Genomic DNA, 13284 nt, shown 5'->3' on the forward strand with positions numbered 1-13284 from the left:
CATAATAGTAAGAGTCCAGTCCATAGTGGATCTAACATAGTAGTGTGAGAGTCCAGTCCATAGTGGATCTAACATAATAGTGAGAGTCCAGTCCATAGTGGATCTAACATAATAGTGTGAGAGTCCAGTCCATAGTGGATCTAACATAATAGTGTGAGAGTCCAGTCCATAGTGGATCTAACATAATAGTGTGAGAGTCCAGTCCATAGTGGATCTAACATAATAGTGTGAGAGTCCAGTCCATAGTGGATCTAACATAATAGTGTGAGAGTCCAGTCCATAGTGGATCTAACATAATAGTGAGAGTCCAGTCCATAGTGGATCTAACATAATAGTGTGAGAGTCCAGTCCATAGTGGATCTAACATAATAGTGTGAGAGTCCAGTCCATAGTGGATCTAACATAATAGTGAGAGTCCAGTCCATAGTGGATCTAACATAATAGTGTGAGAGTCCAGTCCATAGTGGATCTAACATAATAGTGTGAGAGTACAGTCCATAGTGGATCCAACATAATAGTAAGAGTCCAGTCCATAGTGGATCTAACATAATATTGTGAGAGTACAGTCCATAGTGGATCCAAGATAATAGTAAGAGTCCAGTCCATAGTGGATCTAACATAATAGTGTGAGAGTCCAGTCCATAGTGGATCTAACATAATAGTGAGAGTCCAGTCCATAGTGGATCTAACATAATAGTGTGAGAGTCCAGTCCATAGTGGATCTAACATAATATTGTGAGAGTACAGTCCATAGTGGATCTAACATAATAGTGTGAGAGTCCAGTCCATAGTGGATCCAACATAATAGTGAGAGTCCAGTCCATAGTGGATCTAACATAATAGTGTGAGAGTCCAGTCCATAGTGGATCTAACATAATATTGTGAGAGTACAGTCCATAGTGGATCTAACATAATAGTGAGAGTCCAGTCCATAGTGGATCTAACATAATAGTGTAAGAGTCCAGTCCATAGTGGATCTAACATAATAGTGAGAGTCCAGTCCATAGTGGATCTAACATAATAGTGAGAGTCCAGTCCATAGTGGATCTAACATAATATTGTGAGAGTCCAGTCCATAGTGGATCCAACATAATAGTAAGAGTTCAGTCCATAGTGGATCTAACATAATAGTGTGAGAGTCCAGTCCATAGTGGATCTAGCATAATAGTGTGAGAGTCCAGTCCATAGTGGATCTAACATAATAGTGTGAGAGTCCAGTCCATAGTGGATCTAACATAATAGTGTGAGAGTCCAGTCCATAGTGGATCTAACATAATAGTGTGAGAGTCCAGTCCATAGTGGATCTAACATAATAGTGAGAGTCCAGTCCATAGTGGATCTAACATAATAGTGTGAGAGTCCAGTCCATAGTAGATCTAACATAATAGTGTGAGAGTCCAGTCCATAGTGGATCTAACGTAATAGTGTGAGAGTCCAGTCCATAGTGGATCTAACATAATAGTGTGAGAGTCCAGTCCATAGTGGATCTAACATAATAGTGAGAGTCCAGTCCATAGTGGATCTAACATAATAGTGTGAGAGTCCAGTCCATAGTGGATCTAACATAATATTGTGAGAGTACAGTCCATAGTGGATCTAACATAATAGTAAGAGTCCAGTCCATAGTGGATCTAACATAATAGTGTGAGAGTCCAGTCCATAGTGGATCTAACATAATAGTGAGAGTCCAGTCCATAGTGGATCTAACATAATAGTGTGAGAGTCCAGTCCATAGTGGATCTAACATAATATTGTGAGAGTACAGTCCATAGTGGATCCAACATAATAGTAAGAGTCCAGTCCATAGTGGATCTAACATAATAGTGAGAGTCCAGTCCATAGTGGATCTAACATAATATTGTGAGAGTCCAGTCCATAGTGGATCTAACATAATAGTGGGAGTCCAGTCCATAGTGGATCTAACATAATAGTGAGAGTCCAGTCCATAGTGGATCTAACATAATAGTGTGAGAGTCCAGTCCATAGTGGATCTAACATAATAGTGAGAGTCCAGTCCATAGTGGGTCTAACATAATAGTGTGAGAGTCCAGTCCATAGTGGATCTAACATAATAGTGAGAGTCCAGTCCATAGTGGATCTAACATAATAGTGTGAGAGTCCAGTCCATAGTAGATCTAACATAATATTGTGAGAGTACCGGTACAGTCCATAGTGGATCCAACATAATAGTAAGAGTCCAGTCCATAGTGGATCTAACATAATAGTGTGAGAGTCCAGTCCATAGTGGATCTAACATAATAGTGTGAGAGTCCAGTCCATAGTGGATCTAACATAATAGTGTGAGAGTCCAGTCCATAGTGGATCTAACGTAATAGTGTGAGAGTCCAGTCCATAGTGGATCTAACATAATAGTGTGAGAGTCCAGTCCATAGTGGATCTAACATAATAATGTGAGAGTCCAGTCCATAGTGGATCTAACATAATAGTGTGAGAGTCCAGTCCATAGTGGATCTAACATAATAGTGTGAGAGTCCAGTCCATAGTGGATCTAACATAATATTGTGAGAGTCCAGTCCATAGTGGATCTAACATAATAGTGAGAGTTCAGTCCATAGTGGATCTAACATAATAGTGTGAGAGTCCAGTCCATAGTGGATCTAACATAATAGTGAGAGTCTAGTCCATAGTGGATCCAACATAATAGTAAGAGTCCAGTCCATAGTGGATCTAACATAGTAGCGTGAGAGTCCAGTCCATAGTGGATCTAACATAATAGTGAGAGTCCAGTCCATAGTGGATCTAACATAATAGTGTGAGAGTCCAGTCCATAGTGGATCTAACATAATAGTGTGAGAGTCCAGTCCATAGTGGATCTAACATAATAGTGTGAGAGTCCAGTCCATAGTGGATCTAACATAATAGTGTGAGAGTCCAGTCCATAGTGGATCTAACATAATAGTGTGAGAGTCCAGTCCATAGTGGATCTAACATAATAGTGTGAGAGTCCAGTCCATAGTGGATCTAACATAATAGTGTGAGAGTCCAGTCCATAGTAGATCTAACATAATATTGTGAGAGTACCGGTACAGTCCATAGTGGATCCAACATAATAGTAAGAGTCCAGTCCATAGTGGATCTAACATAGTAGTGTGAGCGTCCAGTCCATAGTGGATCTAACATAATAGTGAGAGTCCAGTCCATAGTGGATCTAACATAATAGTGTGAGAGTCCAGTCCATAGTGGATCTAACATAATAGTGTGAGAGTCCAGTCCATAGTGGATCTAACATAATAGTGTGAGAGTCCAGTCCATAGTGGATCTAACATAATAGTGTGAGAGTCCAGTCCATAGTGGATCTAACATAATATTGTGAGAGTCCAGTCCATAGTGGATCTAACATAATAGTGAGAGTCCAGTCCATAGTGGATCTAACATAATAGTGTGAGAGTCCAGTCCATAGTAGATCTAACATAATATTGTGAGAGTACCGGTACAGTCCATAGTGGATCCAACATAATAGTAAGAGTCCAGTCCATAGTGGATCTAACATAATAGTGTGAGAGTCCAGTCCATAGTGGATCTAACATAATAGTGTGAGAGTCCAGTCCATAGTGGATCTAACATAATATTGTGAGAGTACAGTCCATAGTGGATCCAACATAATAGTAAGAGTCCAGTCCATAGTGGATCTAACATAATAGTGTGAGAGTCCAGTCCATAGTGGATCTAACATAATATTGTGAGAGTACAGTCCATAGTGGATCCAACATAATAGTAAGAGTCCAGTCCATAGTGGATCTAACATAATAGTGTGAGAGTCCAGTCCATAGTGGATCTAACATAATATTGTGAGAGTACAGTCCATAGTGGATCTAACATAATAGTGAGAGTCCAGTCCATAGTGGATCTAACATAATAGTAAGAGTCCAGTCCATAGTGGGGCCAGCAGGAAACCATCCCGAGCGGAGACGGGTCAGATATTATCAGTATCAGTTTCAAAATTATCGGTATCGGTTTCAAAAAGTAAAATTCATGACTTTTTAAAACGCTGCTGTGTACACGGACTTAGGGAGAAGTACAGAGCGCCAATAAACCTTAAAGGCCCTTCCTTAGCGTGCCGGCCCAGTCACATAATATCTACGGCTTTTCACACACACAAGTGAATGCAAGCATACTTGGTCAACAGCCATACAAGTCACACTGAGGGTGGCCGTATAAACAACTTTACTGTTACAAAAATGCGCCACACTGTGAACCCACACCAAACAAGAATGACAAACACATTTCGGGAGAACATCCGCACCGTAACACAACAGAACAAATACCCAGAACCCCTTGCAGCACTAACTCTTCCGGGACGCTACCATTTACACCCCCCAACCCCCGCCCACCTCAACCTCCTCATGCTCTCACAGGGAGAGCATGTCCCAAATTCCAAGCTGCTGTTTTGAGGCATGTTAAAAAAAAATAATGCAGTTTGTGACTTCAATAATAAATATGGCAGTGCCATGTTGGCATTTTTTTTTCCATAACTTGAGTTGATTTATTTTGGAAAACCTTGTTACATTGTTTATCGCATCCAGCGGGGGAATCAAAACAAAATGAGGCATAATAATGTGTTCATTCCACGACTGTATATATCGTACCGGTAATTAAGAGTTGGACAATATCGGAATATTGGCTATCGGCAAAAAAGCCATTATGGCACATCTCTAGTTTTCATCCATTTGTGCACGTTTTTATTTCGATTTTTGTTTTCTACTCTTGTCTCACAGAGCTAATTTCATTGTATGTTTTGCCTACAATGACAATAATACTGTCATAACGCACATATCTCTCTTATGGTAGCTAAAAAAATACAATGATAAATATGAAATAAATGCATTTTTGTTAGAAGAGTGGTGTCCAAATTAAAGGCCAAGTGCGGCCCTTAGCGGAAGTCTTCAATTTGGCCCGCGAGACAAACTGCACCGGTTCAATAAGCAATTTGGCCGGCAACGGTGTAGTCATATCACATACAAGTCTGATAGCTGCTTTTTTGTCGCCACCTGTTGGCATACTTGCCAACCTTGAGACCTCCGATTTCGGGGTGGGGGGGTTGTCGGAGTGGTCGGGGTGGGGTGGGGGCGTGGTTGGGGGCGGGGCTAAGAGGGGAGGAGTATATTTACAGCTAGAATTCACCAAGTCAAGTATTTCATATATATATATATATATATATATATATAAGAAATACTTGACTTTCAGTGAATTCTAGCTGTATATATATTTATTTTATTTTATATATATATATATATATATATATAAATATATACACAATATATATATATATATACCGTATATATATATATATATATATAAATAAAATAAATACTTGAATTTCAGTGTTCATTTATTTACACATATGCACACACATAACACTCATCTACTCATTGTTGAGTTAAGGGTTGAATTGTCCATCCTTGTTCTATTCTCTGTCACTATTTTTCTAACCATGCTGAACACCCTTTCGCAGGTACCCAGAAAGGTTTCGAGTACCACCAAAAAAACTGAATCTCTGAAGACAGTATAAAAATCTGTGTTAAAGGTGTACAAATACTGTTTGTATAATAAGCATGTTATTTTTTTTTACAAATGAGGGTTAAGAGTTCAGTACTAAAATAAAAATAAAAAAGAATGTGGCTTAAGTACAGTTTTTTAATTGAGCTGCTGCATTTTTTGGTTGGGTTGTTTATTTATTTTGAGTAACTTCTATACATTTCTAAAAGGGGAATAATGTAATAGAGTTATCTGTTTGTCTGTTGCCATCTCCTGGTGAATGTTGGCTATAGCGTACTGGGGTTACTTTTTGGTTGGCCAACGATTTACGTGGTGTTGCGCACCTGACGTCACTCAGGTCCGCATGGAGCTGGAGAGGGCGTGGCTTCCAGCTCCGCCTGAATTTCGGGAGATTTTCGGGAGAAAATTTGTCCCGGGAGGTTTTCGGGAGAGGCGCTGAATTTCGGGAGTCTCCCGGAAAATCCGGGAGGGTTGGCAAGTATGCCTGTTGCCCAAGGAACTTAACTCAACCATTAATTGAACTTACAAGAAAATCAGCACAGCGTTAACGTATATGACCCACTCCAAACAACCTTCCCTAGTCATGGTGACGAGAAAAAAATCATACCATACCAACTGTATTTATAAAGCCTTTTAAAAACAAGCACAGTTGAAAAACAAAGGGCTGTACACCACAAAGAAATAGAGGCAAAGGACAGACTAAAAAATAAAATTTAAAACAGAAATAAAAAATACACATTTAAAAAGCAAATATAAATTACCCTAAGAACAGTTTGTTAGATAAAAAACAGTTTAAAAGTTAAAAACAGTTCAAAAAGTTAAAAGCTAAAAACAGTTTAATGCTGGGTTAAAAGCCAGTGAATAAAAATGGGTTTTAAGAAGGGTCTTAAAAATAGCCAAAGAAGGGGCCTGTCTCACATGGAGAGGGAGATCCTTCCAGAGTTTGGGACCCGCAACAGAGACTAGGGATGTCCCGATCCAGGTTTTTGCACTTCCGATCCGATACCGATATTGTTTTTGCACTTCCGATCCGATACCGATTCTGACCGATACGATACTGACCGATACTGGCCTATCCAAGCATGTATTAAAGTTTAAAGTTATTTAGCCTACTTAGTTGTCAGAATCATGTTGAAAAGGGTTTTAGTACTCTTGATAACAACTAGCCAGCTGAATTAGGGGAGTTTGAATAATATCAATCAATCAATGTTTATTTATATAGCCCTAAATCACAAGTGTCTCAAAGGGCTGCACAAGCCACAACGACATCCTCGGTACAAAGCCCACATACGGGCAAGGAAAAACTCACCCCAGTGGGACGTCGATGTGAATGACTATGAGAAACCTTGGAGAGGACCGCATATGTGGGTAACCCCCCCCCCCCCCTCTAGGGGAGACCGAAAGCAATGGATTTCGAGTGGGTCTGACATAATATTGTGAGAGTCCAGTCCATAGTGGATCCAACATAATAGTAAGAGTCCAGTCCATAGTGGGGCCAGCAGGACACCATCCCGAGCGGAGACGGGTCAGCAGCGTAGAGATGTTCCCAGCCGATGCACAGGCGAGCGGTCCACCCCGGGTCCCGACTCTGGACAGCCAGCACTTCATCCATGGCCACCGGACCTGTGCCCCCCCCCCCCTCAAGGAAAAGGGGAGCAGAGGAGAAAAGAAAAGAAACGGCAGATCAACTGGTCTAACAGGGGGGCTATTTAAAGGCTAGAGTATACAAATGAGTTTTAAGATGGGACTTAAATGCTTCTACTGAGGTAGCATCTCTAATTGTTACCGGGAGGGCATTCCATAGTACTGGAGCCCCAATAGAAAACGCTCTATAGCCCGCAGACTTTTTTTGGGCTCTGGGAATCACTAATAAGCCGGAGTTCTTTGAACGCAGATTTCTTGCCGGGACATATGGTACAATGCAATCGACAAGATAGGACGGAGCTAGACCGTGTAGTATTTTATACGTAAGTAGTAAAACCTTAAAGTCACTTCTTAAGTGCACAGGAAGCCAGTGCAGGTGAGCCAGTATAGGCGTAATATGATCAAACTTTCTTGTTCCTGTCAAAAGTCTAGCAGCCGCATTTTGTACCAACTGTAATTTTTTAACGCTAGACATAGGGAGACCCGAAAATAATACGTTACAGTAGTCGAGACGAGACGTAACGAACGCATGAATAATGATCTCAGCGTCGCTAGTGGATAAAATAGAACGAATTTTAGCGATATTACGGAGATGAAAGAAGGCCGTTTTAGTAACACTCTTAATGTGTGATTCAAAGGAGAGAGTTGGGTCGAAGATAATACCCAATACACAATGGTTGGTAACAAGAAACTGACCTGTTTATTCAAGGATGAACACAAAATAGACAAAATTATACATGACAAACAGAAATGGCATCATTGAAACTAGGGCTGGGCGATATGGCCTTTTTTTAATATTGCGATAATTTAAGGCCATATTGCGATACACGATATGTATCTCGATATTTTGCCTTAGCCTTGAATGAACACTTGATGCATATAATCACAGCAGTATGATGATTCTATGTGTTTTGATTGATTGATTGAGACTTTTATTAGTAGGTTGCACAGTGAAGTACATATTCCGTACAATTGACCACTAAATGGTAACACCCCAATAAGTTTTTCAACTTGTTTAAGTCGGGGTCCACTTAAATTGATTCATGATACAGACATATACTATCAGATATATACTATCATCATAATACAGTCATCACTCAAGATAATCACATTGAATTATTTACATTATTTATAATCCAGGGTGTGGAGGGGGGCGCCGGATGTAAGTGTCAAAAAGACAGCCAAAAGAGTTTGATATGAGAATAAATCTAAAGTTAAAATATAGGGTAGAAATGCACCCATGTACAGGAAATGTAGTCTTGATTTTCAAAATGTTCTTTCAAGGCTTGCATGTCTACATTAAAACATTCTTCTTCATACTGCATTAATATATGCTACTTTTAAACTTTCATGCAGAGAAGGAAATCACAACTAAAAAAATCACTAATGTTTTCATACGGTGTTGATCTGGAAATTTTTGCCTCTGCATTTTGATGGTGTGGACGTGTGGCACCGAACGGAGATAAGCGTCTCGACAGACATTATAATATTTGAACAATGATGACGAAAACGATTTTCTCTGTCGTGTCGGTGTGTCGAAAATTGTTATGTGCTTATTTTTTTATTTGATTTTGTGCGTGGCATAGATTTGCCGTGCGCAGAGGACGTTTGAGCAGGCGCATCACAGCTAACGTTAGCCATGCTGCTACGTCTCTGCTGGGAAAGGGCGTATACGTATGTGACGTATGACGTGACGTATGACGTGACAGTATGTGACGTGTGTAAGAAGGTGCACTTGCTGTCTGTGAGAGGGAGACACAGGAAAGAGTGAGAATAGCCTGTCGTGTAATGCCAGCAGCTAAAAGCAACTGCGTGAGATTCCACAGACCTGCGTATGTGTTGAAGGTGTGCTGGAAAATGCGGAACGGAAATTACAGAGCAGCAGAAAAGTGGAATGTATTATTTAAATAGGTGCATTGGAAAACACGGACCGGAGTTTTTTTTTAAACTGGATCTGGATCGGCATTTTCCCATGCCTTGCCGATACGCATTTTTTGGCAAATATCGGCGGCCGATCCGATCCAAATATCGGATCGGGACATCCCTAGAGCATCTACCATGATAGCAGTAATTGCATGTAGGCGTTCTTCTTTTGTTTGTTTTCTGGCAGCACATGGGCGTTCGCATTGACTTTCGTCTCCTTAACGAATGGGGATTCATGCCGTAAAGCAAGTCAGCTTTTGTAGTTTTTTGTGTGGCAGGGTTCCTGCATCTCTCCTCAAAGTCGCGATACAGACCCCCTCAGGCCACGACAGAGGTGTCATTCAACTAGTTCTAGGTCGATGTATCCACTTTTCACTTTCAACTTTATTTATATAGCACATTTAAACAACAAATTTTTTCCAAAGTGCTGCACAACAATATTAAAAACAATATAAAATAAATATGATTAAAAACTATTTTAAAGGGTAAAACCAATTAAAACAGTAAATAGAAATCACAATTTTAAATGTATCGTCACAAAAGTTATAAAAAATATTGTATGAAGGTTAAAAAGTTACCTAGTGCTACTTTAATACTGCTATGCTTTTATTTTGAAGCTTAGTTTGCACTGAACAGGAAGTCAGTTTGTGCAGATTTTAATGCTGTGTAAATATAGTAATCATTTCACGCCGCTTAGTGATGACTACATTAACAAAGCTCCAACACATTTAGACATTTACATGGAAATTACAACTTTAGAACCAGATGTTGACATAATCGGGTTCCACTGTACAAGTCGATGTGTGGCTGCTCTTGTCTGTCAAACACACTCCTTCATGCGCAGGAACGTGGTGAAAGGACTCAGGGAAATGGACGATTAAAATTTGTTTTTTTTGTTATTAACAACTTTTTGTTACTTTAAAAACATCTCTTTGATAGAGGTGCAACTGGTTATTTGTTGACATAAATAATTCAAATCACATGCTAATTGATACCCCAGGGATCAACACTAGGACCAAAATTGTTAAACCTCTATACAAACAACAGTTGTAAAGTTACAAAGGACTTAAAGTTAGTATTATTGTGTTTTGTTTAGAAGAGAACACAAATAAATAACAGAAGAAATGAAGAGATGGTTTGATAAAAACAGACTTTGGATCTCAGTAAAACTACATCATGCCATTCTATAATAGTAGAAGAAAAAGTCAAATACAAATAAACGGAGTGGACACTGAAAGGGTTAAATAAGTACAATTTTGGGGTGGAAATCCCATATAGAAATATACACGGTAAGGTAGTGAGAAATATAAAAATCACTCCATGTCCTCCACTGCTGGCTATATCTGAGTTGTTGTGTAGAGAAATATGGAGAAATAATAACAAGGTTAAATTAAAGCTGCAAGCAGCATTGGTCGGGCCCGCGTATTTGGCAGGTGCTAGTCCTAAGTGTCCCAATACTTTTGTGTACTTTTAGTCTGAAGTGTCCCAAGACTTTTGTCTAGTGTACGTACCTTGTCTGCATTGTGTGGGCACGTTGGTGCTTCCTGCTTTTAAGCAGCCATCTTAAAAAAACATCAGCGCAGCAGCATCAGCGCAGCGGGTCTTTGAAGGGTCATAAAATCAAAACCGGAGCAGGTATTAAAACGCTGTTCTGTTATTTTATACACAAGGGTTCAATCTCTCTCCTGTGTTAGTTTGAAGCCGAAACGACAAACGCGCTCAGAGGAGATAGATTTTGAAGAAAGGTGACCGTTTTTTACAAAAAATGTTGTTTTGAAGGGGGAATAGCAAACTTCCTGTAGATTTTTGCTGTGGGGTGTCAATTTATGAAATGTAGGTCTAAGTGAGACCTACGAAGAGGTTTTTGTTTCATGTTTCTCCGACCTTCCCAGTGGGAGTTACAGGCAGTTTTGTCATTTTTTTCTTCCGAGGAGCAGTTTTTTCTCCGTTTTATTCAAAAATTGCTCTAGAGCGCAATTTTTAAATTTGGGGTTAGGTTTTTTTATTAGATCGCAATTTTTGCCAGTCCTGATGTGTACATTCAGTTTGGTGAGTTTTGAAGCGTGTTAAGGGGGTCAAATTACAGCTCAAAGAGGCAAAAGTTACTGTTTTTAGTACTTTTTTGTCTTGAAGGGGGAATTGCCAACTTCCTGTTGATTTTAGCCCGACAATGTACTATTATGAAATGTAGGTCTAAGTCAGACCTACATAGAGGTTTTTGTTTCATGTCTCTCCGACCTTCCTAGTGGGAGTTACAGGCAGTCTAGTTTTCTTTTTTCCTAGGGGGCGCTAGAGCGCAATTTGTATTTTTGGGGTTTGGTTTTTTATCAAAAGGCAATTTTCGCTAGCCCTGATGTGTGCGTCAAATATGGTGAGTTTTGAAGCATGTTAAGTGGGTCAAATTGCAGCTCAAAGAGGCGGCCGGTATACTAATAATAATAAAACCTTCAATAGGTCCTTATGTCCCATTGCATAAGGACTCCCTGTGGGAGTCCTTATGCAATGGGCCATGCGGGCCCTAATAATGGAAAACATTCACAAACTTTATTTTTTTTAATCCAAAACAAGTAATTTAAAACATTTGTATGCACGTACAACACTTAAGACCTTTATCAGTACTATATGTTGAATTAAATGATTGAACCATACTTGCCAACCCTCCCGGATTTTCCGGGAGACTCCCGAAATTCAGCGCCTCTCCCGAAAACCTCCCGGGACAAATTTTCTCCCGAAAATCTCCCGAAATTCACGCGGACCTGAGCGACGTGTCGACAGCCTGTTTTCACGTCCGTAAAGCAGTTCGTCTGCCGTAAACGGCAATGTTGTGACACTCTTAAACAGGACAATACTGCCATCTACTGTACATGCATATGTGACAATAACATCTCGGGCTTTTAGAGAGTGCAGTGCACAACTGCGCACACAACAAGGAGACGAAGCAGAATGCATCATCAGAGAGGGTGTTCAGCATGGTTAGAAAAATAGTGACAGAGAATAGAACAAGGATGGACAATTCAACCCTTAACTCAACAATGAGTAGATGAGTGTTATGTGTGTGTATATGTGTAAATAAATGGACACTGAAATTCAAGTATTTCTCTTATTTATATATATATATAATAAAATAAATATATATATATTTATATAGCTAGAATTCACTGAAAGTCAAGTATTTCTTATATATAAATATATATATGAAATACTTGATTTGGTGAATCCTACCTCGGATAAGCGGAAGAAGATGGATGGATGGATAGCTGTAAATATACTCCTACCCTCTTAACCACGCCCCCCCGGGACCACTCCCCCCCACACCCCCACCACCATCTCCCGAAATCGGAGGTCTCAAGGTTGGCAAGTATGGATTGAACGGATTAATAAACAAAGTTTAAGAAACTGTTCAAACTCAAAGTGTTAAAGTACAAAGACGAAGAACCCTGATCAACATCTTGAACCTTATTTAGAAATGAGAACATCCTATTTATCACATTACGTGAACCACAAATTATCTACCGTAGTTTTCGGAGTATAAGTCGCACCTGCCGAAAAAGCATAATAAAGAAGGAAAAAAACATATATTAAAAAACTGCGACTTATAGTCCGAAAAATACGGTATTTATTTCTGAAAACTCTTTGTTTATTTATATTTTAATAATTATCTACTTACTCGTTTTTTGACTGTTGTGTTAGAAACAGGGCTAAGATTAAACAAGCTCGGCTTCCTCCTACTCCTTTTCGAACATGCTGTAATGAGAAACTGCAAATATGTGCTGTATCGCATTGTAACTATGCATGTTCCAAATAACCTCAAGTCAAAAGTATTGTGAATTACATTTATATAGCGCTTTTTCTCTGGAGTGTCAAAAGGCTTTTACATAGTGAATGCCATTATCCACATGAAGCTACTTTTTAAAGCAGTGTGGGAGCAGGTGAGTCAAGTGCCTTGCCCAGGAACAGAACGGCAAGGATGGCAGTAGCGGGTGTCGAACATGGAACTTTCAAGTTGCTGGCCCCTTAATTGCTGACTTATCAGCCCGTTTGTGTCTTGTAGATCACGCTTCTGAGGTCCAGGTGACCATGATGTTGACTGAAAGTTGCAAGCTTCGCGGTCTTCATCACAGGTGAGTGTCTGCAGAAAACTGAAGAACATAATTACATTTTTCAAATAGTTTGGAAACACATCAAATGTAATGTAAATGC

The 13284-nt window shown here is 39.6% G+C and overlaps 1 protein-coding gene across 3 annotated transcripts in view; it reads left to right on the forward strand.

The window, feature by feature from the left end:
- ryk (receptor like tyrosine kinase) overlaps window positions 1-13284 on the forward strand; it is a 150848-nt gene that overhangs the window by 92751 nt on the left and 44813 nt on the right. For all 3 annotated transcript variants that reach the window (XM_061978378.2, XM_061978381.2, XM_061978379.2), the window contains one exon: window positions 13136-13205. In XM_061978378.2, coding sequence (XP_061834362.2) covers window positions 13136-13205 — 70 coding nt within the window. The remainder of the gene's footprint in view (window positions 1-13135; window positions 13206-13284) is intronic.

The sequence above is a fragment of the Nerophis lumbriciformis genome, linkage group LG18 (genome assembly GCF_033978685.3).
Source record: "Nerophis lumbriciformis linkage group LG18, RoL_Nlum_v2.1, whole genome shotgun sequence".
NCBI classification, from domain to species: domain Eukaryota; kingdom Metazoa; phylum Chordata; class Actinopteri; order Syngnathiformes; family Syngnathidae; genus Nerophis; species Nerophis lumbriciformis.